We start from the raw sequence: 16,946 nt of genomic DNA on the forward strand, positions 1-16,946 counted from the left end.
TCTTGAGTGCTGTGGATACTGATCAACCTCACATACCTCCACTCAGCTCATCCAAAACAACACACATGCTGCCCTCTGCAGGCTGGCTACACAAACCAATGACTGACCTCTCAATCAGAGAACTTCAACCACTCCTGAAAAACATACAGGGGAAGAGTATGAGCTATTCATTTCTTATGTATTTTAGTTTTGGTTCTTTAACAGGACTGTCCAAATCAGTTAACCAGTGCATGTATTATTATAATGAAGCACTGCAAAGTCTATTGTCAGACCTGAAAATAAAGCAGTGAAGTGTTGCATATACACTGTTGATTATTGGGATTCCTAAGAAAGGTTGGCTGAGTTTGTCTCTGTGATTCATTCTAATGGAGGAGACTAATAATTAAGATTAATATGACTTGATGTTGATTACAGTAACATGGATTCCTCCAAGTTCTTACAACAGAGGCCAGATGGCTCCCTGACTGATATCCAGCGTTATCATGGTGACCTCCATCCACACTCATCACAGGGACTCAGGTAAGAGTCTGACCTCTGAATGTAAAAATTACAAATGGCCTTTGTCAATGTATGAGACCTATAGAAAAAGCATTGTCTCAGTTTTTGACAGATACAAAATCTTGGTGTATCACCGTTATCAATTTATACTACATACAGTATATTCAGCATTCATTCAATAGGGCATATCCAATTTATATGCATTAGTTTGTTGGGAAATTCCAACTGTCTTCGTGTCTGACATGAAAAACTCAGGCCCTGAACATCTGAAAAGACTTTAAAATGTCTCTTCAGGACTTGGTCTTTTACCAAATATGGCTATCTTCTGTATACCAACCCTACCTTGTCACAGCACAAATTATTGGCTCAAACGTATTAAGAAGGAAAGAAATTCCACAAATTAACTTTTAACAAGGCACACCTGTTAATTGAAATGCAGTCCAGGTGACTACCTCATGAAACTGGTTGAGAGAATGCCAAGAGTGTGCAAAGCTGTCATCGGGGCAAAGGGTGGCTACTTTGAATAACTTATTTGGTTACTACATTGTTCCATATGTGTTATTTCATAGTTTGTCTTCACTATTATTTTACGATGCAGAAAATAGTAAAAATAAAGAAAAACCTGGAATGAGTAGGTGTGTCCAAACTTTGGACTGGTACCACATATTATTTTAAATATATATATATATATATATATATATATATATATATATATATATATATATATATATATATATATATATATATATATATATTTATATTTTTCTTCTTTATTATTTTCCCCTAACTCTACCACCCCTCGCCTAATTGGAGTAACCTAATGGACAACAGTACTTAGGCTTCCACTTCCAGCTTTTTCATACGACATAACTTTCACAGACAACTAATGTAAAATGAACTATCTTTTGTTTGTTTTTAGTCTCAGCCCTCAGCTACCCTAAACCCCTCCCACTATCTCTGAAGACCATCCAGTTTCTAGCTGCCGTACAGTGCTGTTTCACAAAAGTTCTGAACCTTTCTATTCTCATAGTTTCTACAGATTGTAAATGAAAGATAAACACCTTTGCTAACAGTATTATTCTATTATTGATCAATTGACTAGGACTTTTTAAATCACCCAGCAGTGCTATTTGCAGAGTTGGCTTAAAATAAATATTGCAGCCATTAGTTAACCTGCAACCAAAAACAAGCTACATATGGGCAGTACCAAAACAAGTGATCTAATGATTTGGTCTCTTCGCAGCAAAATCTGCAGAGCTGGAATGGTTGTATCCCCCATATACATAACATTATATTGGTTGCAAGCATTTTGTATAATCATTTCAATTGAAAAACTCAAAGTTTTGAATCCGGCGTCGTTTTGTATATCAGTTCACAAACCATGTGCCATGGAATCGGTACATAGAAAATCTCCTCCCAACTATTTTGCAACCTGTATGGCAGCTGTCAATTTTTTGCTCCTTAAATGAAACTGGTATACTTTGTATCACAATTTTCTTTAGCCAGTTGTAATCTTTAATGCAGGGCACATGGTTTGATCTTTTTGTGTCAGTACAATTTATTATGTGAGAAATGTCAGTGGAAACGCTTTTATTTGCAAATATTTATATAATAATCATCACATTGAAGTAAACTTGGGAGTCACACGATGACATGTTGTGTGGTCTTCCCACTATGACTCATCAGGAAACCATACATTTTATTAGGCTACAGATGAAAGTTATGATGAACTTCACAGGAGGTGTAAGTGCAAGGTGATGAGCTTGATGCTCCTTTCCAATAAATATTGAGGTTCTTATTCTGGTGACATGATCACCGATGCTTGGCTGCTGTTTGACAAATAAAAATAATCTTGCTCTTTTGTCCATAATAATCTCATCACATACGCTATACCCACACTGTATCTGTGAGCTGTTGGCTAAAGCCATTTGCCAATACCAGAGATGGCACACTCGCAATATCACGCAATAACGCATTTTGTGAGAAAGCCATCAGTAGAGTTGAATGTGATGGAAACCCATTTAACTTGTATTTTTTATTCGGTACATGGGAATTTAACCGCAAAAGGCTTAGCCTTTTATCCCCAACAAGTCAATTTGATGGAAACACATGTCAAAAATTGGAATGGATGAGGAGTGTAGGTTGGATAAGAATTTGTTTCTTGCTGGGCTGCATTTTTTAAATAAGGATGTGTATCTGGGAAACCCGTTTGAGGTATCGAAGAAGGTGAAGCATGTTTTGGGAAAAGTGGAATCAATCGGAGTGACCATTTTTTTAATTTTTACATTTTAGACCAGGAGTGGGCTTTTGCTGGTTAATTGTGTCACTGAAGAAGAATGCATTGGGAATCACAAGAATGTCAAATTCTGAAGTATTATACTTTGAACTGAAGGAGTAGAGCACCTCGTAAGAGTCATAGCCGGGGTGTCGATGGAAGTAGATATTGAATTATTCAAGAGAATCCAAGATGTGGTGGGTCGTCATCTGAAACGCATGGTGAATGGAGAAAAGGAAGAAAGTCTATTGGTTCTTTAGTTATTTGATAAAGAGCACATCCCCACACATATAAAGTTAGGTTATGTAAAGTATGCAGTAAGAGAATTTGTCCACAAGCCACCACAATGCAATAACTGTAAAGGATTTGGCCATGTTTCAAATGTTTGCAGGTGAAAGGAGTATATTGAAAATCAGAGTGAAGAATGTCAGTGTTGCAACTGGTGGGGATCATAATCTAGAGTTATTGGAGTGCCCTGTAAAGGTGAAGGAGGTCAAGGTGGCAAAAGTAAGGGTAGGTTATAGAATCTCTTACTGGCAGTCGAAAGAATTGAGAACGCAAGTGGCGCTAGTGTTGATATGGTAGTGAATACGCCCCAACCATTAGTGAATGTTTGTCAAACGAGAATCGTCAGAAAAGTGTTTGGGCCTGAAATATTTCTCAGTGGAAGACCTGCAAGGGGTACTGGCGACAGAAGAAGTATCGCCCTCCCAGGCCAAAGACTCAATCATGGACACTCTTACTGACAGTTGGGGCTGCTTTGCGTGATGTATTGTTGTCTCTACCTTCTTGCCCTTTGTGCTGTTGTCTGTGCCCAATAATGTTTGTACCCTGTTTTGTGCTGCTGCCATGTTGCTACATGTTGCTGCCATGCTATGTTGTTGTTTTAGGTCTGCCTTTATGTAGTGTTGTGTTGTCTCTCTTGTCGTGATGTGTGTCCTGTCTGTTGGTGCTGACATCTTCAGGACAGGAATACCGGTTTACTTAACGGAGGAATAAACACACATGTTCATCATTGGTGTTTTAACCAGAACGGGGGAAAATGCACTTTATTTATTTTCGCACATGCGCAGTCATACATCTCTCATAGGGCATGACTGTACCAGTGTAAGAACACAACTCAACAACATATTAGTCCACATGCCAACACTGTCCTATATTTTTATTGAATTCATTGTTATTTTTAATCCCAGCCCCCTTCCCCACAGGAGGCCTTTTGGTAGCCCGTCATTGTAAATAACAATTTGTTCTTAACTGACTTGACTAGTTAAATAAAGGTTAAATCATATATATATATTTTATTAACAGAAGAAGTATAATTCATTTTGGTTTGTTTTTTTGCGCATATTGTTTTTATGCCGATTTTAGAATATTTGCATGAAAATCTGTTGCCAATTGGATGGAAACCTAGCTAATGAGAGACCAAAACTAAACGATTTAATGACGTCTTTTTTTTGTACGAACTGAAACATCTGAAACTACATTTCCCAGGCACCCTATGGAGTCTTGTTTTTGTGAGCGCAAGCAATTCGACTAGACTCGATGCAACCATACACCTCCCAAGCTTTGTGTGTGGAAGAGGATATTTCGCAACCTTGAACGGTGAGTATTATTGTAATGAATTCTCCTATTAAAACACCCATCGTGTTAATATACAGATTTTGTTTTAGTTGTAAGTGGGTGGGTGTAATTTGTGGAACGTTCCAACAGGAATCTGTTCCAAAAACTTCGTAAAGTACAAGGTTGCCAACAAACGCATACAAAGTAGCATTATCAATTCACCTAGCTAACTAGCTGCCGAATAGGCATCAACTCGCCACGTAACTTATTCTTAATGTTTATCCATAGGCTACCAGAGTGAGGAATCTTCGGAATAAACGTTGTGCGTGAAAAACGTGAAATAGCCCACACCCTACCCGGTATCTTATTATGCCGCTGAACAACTTTATGCGTTGTTTGTGGGCAACCTCGTTATTTACGAAGATTCCTGTTGGAACGTTCCACAAATTATACTCACCCGTTGTAAAAGAGCTACTTAGCACTGTCAATGATTGCCCTGCGTATTGTGTCAAAATAGCAAGGCTGTCAAAACGCTTTCTCAGAACACATCAACTCTTCAAGTTGCTTAACGGTTATGCCAGGCTGGAGCGATAAAGCAATCTCTCATGGGTATTACAAAGTAGACTAGTTGGGTTAAAGTTTGTATGGTATAATGAAGCAAAAATGGCACGAGGGGGTGTTGCATATGGCCAACATACCGCGGTTAAGGGCTGTTCTAAATTACGACGCAACGCGGAGTACCTGGATACGGTCCTTAGTCGTGGTATATTGGCCATATATCACAAACCCCTGAGGTGACATATTGCAATTATAAACTGGTTACCAACGTAATTAGAGAAGTACACATGAATGTTTTGTCCTATCCCTGGTATACGATCTGATATACCACAGCGTTCAGCCAATCAGCATTCAGGGTTCGAACCACCCAGTTTAATATATTTTCTTCACTCAAGTGGACATTTTATATTTAGGGTGGGGTTACTAAAATAAACACACTAACTTCCTTGCTGTTATATCTTGTGAAACATTCCTGATTCCTGTCAGCAGTGTTTATTTCACACAGACATTTGCACAAGCCTAGCTGATAGCAAATCAGCTGAAATGACAACTAGTAGGCCTAACCTTCACAGACCATTGACCAAAAAACATGATTCGTGCATTTTTTGGTATCACCTTGGCTATCACATGCAATTGTATGCTAATACTTGTGCTATGTTGGGTCTGGCAGCCACAGCCTGTTAATGTAAAATCCATTGCTTACCCTTCAAGATTGGTTGGCTTTCACGTTGAGGTTAAAATCCATAGCAAGGCTGGTTGAACACAGAATTAGACCATTACATTGCTAATTAACTACAATTATCGACCCCCAGCAGCACAAGCAGGCTATGAAGGCATACCAGTCAGCACGCAAGAGGTTTCAGAGAGAGGCAGAGAACAGATATCACTGGGCCTGTTGCATCTTGAATTGAACTTCTCTCTGGATTTGTCCTGGTAACTAACATCAGCCATGTAATGACCCAGAACCACCCTGTCTGCTTAGTTTTGGCCTACCAGGGAAGACCCTTGAGGTTTTGTGTGTGTTTGAAGCTTCTGTCTGTTTACATATGAGTCAGCGCATTGGCAAACTCTGGTTTGATGATTATTCCCACCTACCCCCATGGCTGAGTGGAGTTGTTGCTTTGGTTACCCATTTCCCTTAAGTTGCACTAATGTGGTCAAAGGTTCCGTGACTGGCATTATATTAACTTAGTGCGACAGGATGTTTTGTATGTGTGCCTCTTATTGGCTTTCGTGGGGTTTTAGAACAAAAGACTCAGCGTAGGCCTGAATTCGCCCTGCATCGACTCCAAAATCTACCTGATTGCATACAAATAAGGTCTGTGTTTGAACCAAAAAAACATTTTGGTATTGCTGCAGGGCAGACTCTGAAAGTGATAGTAGAGAAAATGAATATCTTCTCTTCATTTTCTTTTTGATTTCAAACAATTGGTGAGTGGTTTATTTATAAAGGGGGTCAGCAGCAAGTAAACTCTCTCCCTCCCTCTCTCTGTGATTTTAGATCTGAAGAACTACTAGGGTGAAACTTTGACTTGACACTTTTGATCTAAAAGACGGTTATCTTTCTTTTCGTTCAGGCAGGTAAACCGATTAAAATAGTGGGGGAAGAGAGCAACGCCTACTGAAGAAATAACCAAGACACATTCCCTTGGCAGTCTGCAAGGCCATGCCTCATAGAAGTCTCTGCATATAGGAAGAACTGTGTTGTGACTGGTGTGTCAATCAGGGGACTCCTGCTTTACTTTTAAAGACACTTTCACCAATTTAAGGGATTTCTTACAACCCATTTCACTGGGGGACTGTTAAACAATAACCAGAATGTACCAAGTGGTACCAGGAGGTGCAGGGGGCACAGTTACCAACGCTACACCCATCAAACAGAAACTGAAAAGGGACGCTCGTCCCCTAGTTGTAGCAAGTGTCTTAGGCTTGGTGCTGGTGATTGCTGCGGTGACCGCATGGTGCTATTACATTGGTTCTCTGCGCAAGGCTGAACTGCTCAAGACAGAACTTCTGGACCTCAACAAGGATGGCTACATCATTCGCAACCAGGCAGGGGCTATTGTCTTCAGGATGTCTTTCAGGTTTGTGATTTGCTTCAGAATAGGACCGCTTCAATCAGTATTCATTAACCAACAGTTACTATTAATCATTATGGAAAGTGTGTTTATTTGTGATTTGAGAATTTCTTTCTATTATATACCTGTATCCAATTCAAATTAATCTACTGGGGAGTGGAAAGCATGCTTGCCTCGTAATCTGGTACAGTTCCCCTTGTAAAAATAATCAAACTAGTCAGGATTTGATCTCAGAAACAATATAAGCTTATTCAGGTATTTATATTTTAAAGTGCCAAATGTAATCATAAATCAACTACTCTAACATGAATATAGCCTGAGACTTCAATGCAAAGAAATGTGATATGTAACTGATCATTCTTCTCTAAATGTTGAATGACAGGTCTGGCACCCTGGACTTAGACTCGTGTTCTAAGGAGGGGGAGATACTGAGCTGTGGGCGCACCAGTGATAGGAAACTCAAGTTTTTCATCCAGACTGTATTTGACAATACGGTCCAATGCTACCGTGTGCGTTGGGAAGAATTGGTTCCCAACCTGCCCGTGGAGCACGCCATGACCTACAACGTCTCGCACTGGTATGGTGGAGCCGAGACTGCCATACAGCATTGGCCTATATCCATCTCCGGGCAGCAGGCACCCAAACCCTTTGTCACCAGTGATATCTACTCAAACCGAAATGGCTTTGGGGGCATCTTGGAACGCTACTGGCTCTCATCCAATGCCACGGCCATTAAGATCAATGACTCTGTGCCCTTTCATCTTGGCTGGAACGACACAGAGAAGACCATGTACTTCCAGGCGAGGTACCATGACACCCCCTACAAGCCAAACCCTGGTGAGGCACCTTCTGCTGAACTCAGCTACAGAGTCTGTGTGGGCTTGGATGTCACATCCATTCACAAGTACATGGTACGCAGATACTTCAACAAGCCCAACAAGGTGCCTTCCAAAGCCATGTTCCGCCATCCCATCTGGTCCACGTGGGCGCTACACAAGACTGACATAGACCAAGAGAAACTGTTGAAGTTTGCTGCCAACATCCGCAAGCATGGCTTCAACTGTAGCCACCTGGAGCTAGACGATCGCTACACAAACCGCTATGGGGAATTTGATTTTGACTTGGCCAAGTTTCCCAACGCTACAGCCATGTTCCAGAAGCTCAAAACAGACGGTTTTCTGGTCTCTCTCTGGACACACCCTTTTGTCAACTATGACTCTGAGAATTTTCACACCTGTGTAGAAAGAGGGCTTTTTGTCCGAGAACCTACAGGTCGTCTTCCGGCTTTGGTAAGCTGGTGGAACGGCATCGGGGGCATTCTAGACTTTACCAACCCAGAGGCCCGTGATTGGTTCGCCTCCCACCTGCGGTCTTTACGATCCAAGTACGGAGTGTCCTCCTTCAAGCTGGATGCGGGCGAGACAAACTACTTGCCCTGGCAATTCAGCACAAAAACACCCCTTCGCGATCCTAGCACATTCACCCGTCGCTACACCGAGATGGCTATTCCTTACAATGAGCGGGCCGAGCTGCGTTCAGGCTACCAGTCCCAGAACATCTCCTGCTTCTTCAGGCCCATTGACCGAGACTCTGTTTGGGGCTATGAGCTAGGCCTCAAGTCCCTTATTCCCACCGTGCTTACCATCAGCATTCTCGGCTACCAGTTCATCCTACCGGACATGATCGGTGGCAACGCCTATCTGAACCGCACTGATGGTGAGCGCACTTTACCGGACCGTGAGCTCTACATCCGTTGGCTGGAGCTGTCGGCTTTTATGCCCTCCATGCAGTTCTCCATCCCTCCCTGGGAGTATGATAACGAGGTGGTGGAGATCGCCCGGAAGTACACTGCTATCCATGAGAGCATAGTGGCCCCACGGGTTCTGGAACTTGCTGGGGAGGTGCTGGACACAGGAGACCCCATCATACGACCTCTGTGGTGGATCGCCACTGGCGACGAGACTGCTTATAAGATTGACTCCCAGTTCCTGATAGGGGACGACCTCATGGTGGCGCCAGTACTGGAGCCTGGAAAGCAGGAGAGGGACATCTATCTCCCGGCTGGACACTGGCGGAGCTACAAGGGAGAACGTTTTGATATTAAGGAGCCTCTGCACCTTACAGACTACCCGGTAGATCTTGATGAAATTGCTTACTTTGTCTGGGTTTAGTGAAGAGGGTTACAAGGCTGGACAGCTTAGCTTGTGGCCCTGCATGCATTTGTTTATAGTATTTTCTCTGAAGTCAGGGCTCACAGCACATTTGTGTTCTTGTAAATTTAGAATCACTATTATTGAAGAATGATCAAGGAGAAACCTTTCCTGCTTGCTCAAACATGTGCCTTTGCAATGAACCAGGAATGTAGCAGAGGATGCAGGTGGGAGGAGCTATAGGAGGACAGGGTCATTGTAATTGCTGGAATGGAATTAATGGAACGGAGTCAAGCGTGGTTTCCATATCTGTGTTTACCGTTCCATTTATGCCATTCCACCCATTACATTGAGCCCGTCCTCCTATAGACCCTCCCACCAGCATCCTCTGGAATGTAGATATGTTTATGCATTACAATTATGTATCATGAGAGACATATGACCCAAACATTTAGTCAGCATGACTATTAACAGAATAGTCATCGGCTGTCTTTTAGACATTTTTAAGGGCTGATATTTGAATGCTTTCATGTCTTATTTATGAGTCAACACACTAAGAAGGGAAGATGTATATTGACATGTGAAAATGCCTTGTATACTTAAATGTTAATGATTTTTTTTGTTTTGCTGATATTTTTGTTATTGTGTCAATGCACTTAACAATAGTGTGTAATTGTTCAGTCAGTGGTTGTTCTGTTAAGGTTCTCGCCACTCTGAAATCAAAAGAAGCTGCACGTGAGATTCTTCACTTGAAGATTTCTCAGGAAGTTGGATGTCATATTTCCCCTGTTGTGTTAACCTTGTCTTGCTTCCCAAGTGCCACCCTATTCCCTATGTAGAAGGCAAAAATAGTGCACTATATAGGGAATAGGGTGCCATCTGGGACTAGGACTGTGGCGGTCATAACATTTTGTCAGCCGGTTAATGTCATGCAAAAGACTGCTGGTCTCACGGTAACTGACCATTAATTAACATAAACATGTTTAGCATCTCCAAGCCTCCACTCATACAAGCCGCTCAGACATACTGGGACACACTTCTTGACATGGAAGTAGGTGGTTAGACATGTCTTTTTGAGTGCTTAAAGCTTAATTACTCTTCTCAGTCTTGCAATGTTTTAAGTGACAAACTATCCATTTAATTTGGTGTCACTTTTTAATATTATACCCTCAACCTTTGGCTAAATAGTCTTTACATTACAGGCTTCATTGAGAGGACTTGAAATGGGTGCTATTGAATTTTTGTTTAAGCAGGCAATAATGGAATAATCCAATATGTAAGATGCTATGAGGTCTGAGTGAACTGAACTTTGAACTGGAACCACTGTGTGTGACATATGTCAAATATCCATCCAGATTGTCCTAAATGCCGTTTAACAAATAATATACTGCCACATTTTCAGCATGACTTATGACTGCATGAATTATACTTCTGACAGATATTTGAATGTCACTACTCTTTGTAATTGTTATATTGCTAAATGTTTTTACTGTTTTGTTAGCCAGTCCTTGGAGACCTTAAAGATTGAACCTGTGTACGTGTGATTCACCATGTTGTGGTAATGTGAACTCTTAGGTCACCTAGGGGTCATTGTTTTTACCGGCAGAAGCTTCTCCATAACATCCCTGCTTATTTATAGCAGTTCTCATATCGACCTTTAGTCTAGACGTCATCGTCTATGTCTAGCACTATTACCTTACAAGAGTAGATCTATGCTCTCCTGAAAGACTGGCTGGAACTAGCCTAAGTGTTTTCCACTTTTGGTACATACAAAACAAAAACATCAAGATGCTGACAGACTTCCCTTTGAATTTCAGAGCACTCTTTACCCATGACAGGAGATTTTGTATGCAAGCCAAAAACATGAGTGAAATACTGTCATTGCAGATGAAACTGCTTTGATTCATTTTTATATGAAGTACCTTTTTATTATATATTTTTCTAGTGAACAGCATAATATAGTAATTTGGACCAAAACCACAATATGCGAAGGCTTATCAATACACGTTCAGCATTATGTGACCTGGAACAGGTAGATGTGTATTAGATTGACAGATTACATTGTATGTGGGAGAGTTATTATGAGGGTCTCCCACCATAAAGTCAAGCAGTCTGATTTGCAGTTGTATTTGCTTGCATCACATTGTTCTTCTCCATAAGACTGTGTGAACAGTGAGGACTATAGTAAAGCTAGTTTTATAACAACGTGAGGTTCAAAAGAGTAAAGTATCAATGTATTGTTAGTCAGAGAAAAGGTACACACTGATATAGCAATGAATGTATGGCTCATGGCCTCAAAGGATGGATTGGGAAAACTTCTCCACTTTAGCTTTTTTTTTTGTTGCTTCTTACCGATTTGTGTCACTCGAATCCTTTTCCTTTAGGAGGATAGCTTTGGAAATGCCCTTTTTTATATTCTCAGTGTATGATGTCAATCAATTTCATTGGGGTTTTTCTAAGCCAGATACAACACGCTTATATACTTTGAAATTGTTTCTTTCTACACACGACTACAAAAAGCTACTGTGTAATTAAATGTGGTTACATATTGCTAGTGGAGGTAGGCCTACTGAACTGCTATTTAAGATCATCAAATTGCTGACAATTTAAGTTCGCTAAGCAGAAAGACAGGTACCCCCAGCTACTATTTTGCATCCCTTGTTGCCAATTTGGCAAAAGACGATGCAAATCAGTAAAGCTACAGAAACGTGAGTTTGTTTCAATGACATAAGTACATCTTTGGACCTTCGGTTTTATTTTGATGTCTTTTTTACATTTTGTCGTTCAGTATCTTGCTGAAATGTTGTGAAGTTATATATCCTAATGCTGAATTTGAAGGACCACCACCAGCTTTGTTGAAAATGCTTAGACATGGTTGTGTTCTTTTAAAAAAAATGTTAAGGCTAATTCATATGTTATCAGGGACATTGAGCAGGTTTTAATATATACTGAACAAAAATATAAACGCAACATGTAACAATTTCAAAGATTTTACTGAAATAGTTCATATAAGAAAATCAGTCAACTGAAATTAATTTAGGCCCAGCCAATCAGAATGATTTTTTCCCCCCACAAAATGGCTGTATTTCAGACAGAAATACACTTCACCACCCCCCTCAGACGATCCCGTAGGTGAAGAAGCTGGATGTGGAGGTCCTGGGTTGGCGTGGATACACGTGGTCTGCGGGTTGTGAGGCCGGTTGGACGTACTGCCAAATTCTCTAAAACGACGTTGGAGGCAGTTTATTGTAGAGAAATTAACATTAAATTCTTTGCCAACAGCTCTGGTGGACATTTCTGCAGTCAGCATGCCAATTGCACACTCCCTCAACTTGAGACATCTGTGACATTGTGTTGTGTGACAAAACATACGCTTTTTGTGCGTATGGATCAATTCTGGGATTATTCTTTTTCAGCTGATGAAACATGGGACCAACCCAAATTTTTTTTTTTTTTTTTTTAAATGACATGTTGCATTTATATTTTTGTTCAGTGTAGTTGCCATGGTGATGATCTATTCATATGACTGGTACAGTATTGCCACAGTTGCGTTGACATGTCACACTAACTCAAGTTTTTGTGATTAGTAACTACTCCAATTTAACCTGTATTTCTAGGAACAATACAATGGAACTCATGTTGCCTTTGTCTTCAATGCATAGCCTGGATTGTGTTTATTCATATGACTAAAATGTACAATGATCATCTTTAATTTGGTTGAATTTTAGAACTCTGTTGTTTTTCCCTTCTGTTTACGTTGTGGCAAATAATATAAAAATCTAATGATTGTCAATTATCTGCCTTTGTATTTTAATGGTACAGTAATACATGTCCAGTATCTGAAGCGTGTGTCTGCTGCTTCGCCAACAGAATGATCAAACCTTCTGCAACCTTAGAAGAATTGGCCGTTAGAAGAAGCAGATTTCTCCACCGTTCCCCGTTGAATAAGATCCCCTTAGGGAGACACCTTTTGTAGCTTTCAGTGACCCAGCCCATCATGGGCTGATAATGGCAAAGCAATGAAGCAATTCTACAGGTTACATGGAGGCTGCCTCGAATCAATACATTATCTCGTAGTTTGGGATTAGAGGGGAGTGCCACGGAGTGAGGGGATGGTAAAGATGGATGGATAGGGTAACCGCAATAAGAGAAAATCTTAGATAAACAGGCTGACATGATATACAAAAGCGTCGGTAAATGTCAAATTATATATAATTGATAACTATTCTTTTATTACCCAAATTGGGGAAGTGAAGGTGATGCTACCTTTGCTCTTTAGACTTACAAACATATTGGCCACTTATGATAGCAATGGTCTGGTTTCATGGTAAATTCACCACAGTCCACACCGCTGAACGCGCCTTGGAGCGACTCCACTTTGTTTGTCAATGACTCCTCTGAAATGTAACTAGTCTCACGGCCTGCGCTGAGGAGACACACATCGATTTGCTTTCTGTATGTTAAAGGAAATCAATACTATTGTAAGTTAGCTGTTCTGCAATGATTGTTTTGTTCATTTTTTTTAATAGGACAAAAGATAGACGAGCAATTTTACTTTTTGAATGAGGGTTGACGGGGGAAGATCAAATGTTGCTTTAAAAGAGGACCTCGAGGCCTATGTAACAAAGATGTGTGAATATCCATATTTAATGTGAAGGCAATAACATTGGTGGAAAGAAACACTTGTTATGAATTGAAAAGTGTGGATACACGTATCTATTCTATGATTTATAATAACCCTGTGCCTCCATGCTCCAGGAGCATAAAAAGTAGCTGGACCATGATACACACACCACTATAAATACATTATAAATGATGCATATAGCCAACTCTCCCACAAGTAGTAACACAAGGTGTAACACCTGTTGTATTTGCTGCATTTTAAACAATCAGATATTAAACATTCACTCAAAACTTAGTTCATATGTAGTCTTCTGAATCAAAACAGAAGATAAAGACCACAACACTTATTAATCATTGAGTATGTGGCACCACCTGTGTTGTCCACTGGAGTGCAGTGTAGATTCATATTATTGCCTCAGAAAGGAAGACGGTGAGCGGACCACAGTCCAGATGTGATCAGCAACAAGGCAACAGAAAACACGCACACAGAGCAGCACGGAGAACACAAATCTGGCAAGGGCCCCTACCCTCCCTCCCCTCCCTCCCCCACCTGTGTGTCCATCTGCGGAGGAGAGGTGCCAGTTGTTCTGATCGTGGGCCAGTGTGTCTCAACTCAAGCACCACCCCACCAAACTCCCCTTTCGGGGTCTGTCTGTCCTACTGTGAATTCCATGGCCGTTGCCCATAGGCCGTGTTTGCTCCTGGTTTCATGTTAAAAGCCATGGATCGGACCGGCCCACTCCAAGAGGCCTGTAGCCATAACAACACAACAATTTTAAGTAGTTTGGGTGGGTTGAACAGTAGTCATCTTGGCTCTGTGGTGTTTGCACTTGTGTGACAGGAATAGCATGTAATTCACCATATATAGCAACAAATGGAAAGAAAGCCTTTGTAGAAAGTAAGTATACAGTAGTCATTTTCACAGTAATAACAAAAAAATTGTCAATGAAAAAGTTAGGTTTTAAGACTGTAATCACTCTAAACTTCATTGATTAAATTAAACCTGGATATCCATTCATAATACTAGTTTACCATGCAAATGTGTGGGATTGAATACTTTTCTGTGAGCACCCCCAAACTCACTGAAATCAAAGTCAAGTGGGCCATGCTTTCTAAACCCGGACTAAAGAGCCAGGGGTAACGAGGCATACACTCCCATATTTTTTTTCTAAATATCTAATTATTTCGTTAATATCAACCAAGATCTGAACAACACACTGCATTTAGTGCCCTGAGTGATTGCAGAGAGCCTAAAGTAGTGATGTCGGCTGGGCTGAGTCATTGGGTTAGTGAGACTAGGTAGAACCAGAACTGGGTTCAAATACTATTTTAAAAATATCAAATACTTTAGCTATGCTTGATTGAGCTTGCCTGTTTCAATGGAACCAATAGAAAATTGTAAACCCAGTCCAAGCTGGCACTCCAGGCAGGCTAAAGCGAACGCTCAAAGTATATGAAGTATTTAAAATAGTATTTAAACCCTGTATATACAGTTGAAGTCATTAAAACACATTTTTCAACCACTCCACAAATTTCTTGTTAGCAAACTATAGTTTTGGCAAGTCAGTTAGGACATCTACCTTGTGCATGACACAAGTAATTTTTCCAACAATTGTTTACACACAGATTATTTCACTTATAATTCACTGTATCACAATTCCAGTGGGTCAGAACACTAACATTACATTTTAGTCATTTAGCAGACACTCTTATCCAGAGCGACTTACAGTAGTGAATGCATACATTTCATTTCATGCATTATTATTTTTTTTTTGTACTGGCCCCCCGTGGGAATCAAACCCACAACCCTGGCGTTGCGCACACCATGCTGGCGTTGCAAACACCATGCTCTACCAACTGAGCCACAGGGAAGGCTGTGCTTTTATAAACACCTTGGAGAATTCCAGAAAATGATGTCATGGCTATAGAAGCTTCTGATAGTCTAATTGACATAATTTGAGTCAATTGGAGGTCTACCCGTGGATGTATGTCAAGGCCTACCTTCAAACTCAGTGCCTCTTTGCACTGAGTTTGACGTTTTTTTTGACCTCCACAAGTCTGGTTCATCCATGGGAGCAATTTCCAAATGCCTGAAGGTACCACATTCATCTGTACAAATAATAGTACGCAAGTATAAACACCATTGGACCACGCAGCCGTCATAACGCTCAGGAAAGAGACGAGTTCTGTCTCCTAGAGATGAACGTATTTGGTGTGAAAAGTGCAAATCAATCCCAGAACAACAGCAAAGGACCTTGTGAAGATGCTGGAGGAAACAGGTACAAAAGTATCTATATCCACAGTAAAACAAGTCCTATATCGACATAACCTGAAAGGCCGCTCAGCAAGGAAGAAGTCACTGCTCCAAAACTACGGTTTGCAACTGCACATGGGGACAAAGACCATACTTTTTGGAGAAATGTCCTCTGGTCTGATGAAACAAAAATAGAACTGTTTGGCCATAATGACCATCATTATGTTTGGAGGAAAAAGGGGGAGGCTTGCAAGCCAAAGAACATCATCCCAATCGTGAAGCACGGGGGTGGCAGCATCATGTTGTGGGGGTGCTTTGCTGCAGGAGGGACTGGTGCACTTCACAAAATAGATGGCATCATGAGGAGGAAAATTATGTGGATATATTGAAGCAAAAGACATCAGTCAGGAGGTTAAAGTCTGGTCGCAAATGGGTCTTTCAAATGGACAATGACCCCAAGCATACTTCCAGTTGTGGCAAAATGGTTTAAGGACAACAAAGTCAAGGTATTGCAGTGGCCATCACAAAGCCCTGACCTCTATCTTATAGAACATTTGTGGGCAGAATTGAAAAGCTTGAGCGAGCAAGGAGGCCTACAAACCTGACTCAGTTACACCAGCTCTGTCAAGAGGAATGGGCCAAAATTCACCCAACTTATTGTGGGAAACTTGTGGAATGCTACCCGAAACCTTTGACACATTTCACATTCTTAAAATAAAGTGTTGATCCTAACTGACCTAAAACATGGAATTTTTACTTGGATTAAATGTCAGGAATTATGAAAAACTGAGTTTAAATGTATTTGGCTAAGGTTTATGTAAACTTCTGACTTCAACTGTATGAGGTTTATGCAAGACTCATTGATCAAATCTAGTTAGGCTAATCAATAGCGATGGCTATAGTATGATAGTAAAACTCACCTAATGAATTACATAGATGGGGGAGACGTT

General features: G+C 40.7%; 2 protein-coding genes across 3 annotated transcripts in view; one reads left to right on the top strand and one right to left on the bottom strand.

Moving 5' to 3' along the window:
- LOC106583569 (cysteinyl leukotriene receptor 2) overlaps positions 1 to 5,921 on the bottom strand; it is a 22,136-nt gene extending 16,215 nt beyond the window's left edge. Inside the window, exon 1 of the mRNA XM_014167920.2 lies at positions 5,595 to 5,921. The gene's annotated coding sequence lies outside the window, so the exon portion shown is untranslated. The remainder of the gene's footprint in view (positions 1 to 5,594) is intronic.
- On the top strand, positions 4,258 to 12,912 carry myorg (myogenesis regulating glycosidase). Of its 2 annotated transcripts, none has more exons than XM_014167917.3 (3): positions 4,258 to 4,375; positions 6,469 to 6,975; positions 7,352 to 12,912. In XM_014167917.3, the coding sequence occupies exons 2-3, from the start codon at positions 6,710 to 6,712 to the stop codon at positions 9,138 to 9,140; spliced, it is 2,055 nt and encodes a 684-aa protein (XP_014023392.1). In that variant the 5' UTR covers positions 4,258 to 4,375; positions 6,469 to 6,709; the 3' UTR covers positions 9,141 to 12,912. The 2 variants fall into 2 exon arrangements, with proteins under 2 accessions (XP_014023392.1, XP_045561026.1); XM_045705070.2 differs by lacking the exon at positions 4,258 to 4,375 and adding an exon at positions 6,074 to 6,322.
- The last annotated feature ends 4,034 nt before the right edge of the window (positions 12,913 to 16,946 follow it).

The sequence above is a fragment of the Salmo salar genome, chromosome 22 (assembly GCF_965601325.2).
Source record: "Salmo salar chromosome 22, fSalSal1, whole genome shotgun sequence".
Lineage (NCBI taxonomy): Eukaryota > Metazoa > Chordata > Actinopteri > Salmoniformes > Salmonidae > Salmo > Salmo salar.

Bases quoted from the DNA above. Each gene is read 5' to 3' on its own strand.
- myorg (XM_014167917.3), top strand. From the start codon at position 6,710: ATGTACCAAGTGGTACCAGGAGGTGCAGGGGGCACAGTTACCAACGCT. The intron at 6,976-7,351 runs GTTTGTGATTTG...GTTGAATGACAG, and splicing joins GTCTTCAGGATGTCTTTCAG to GTCTGGCACCCTGGACTTAG.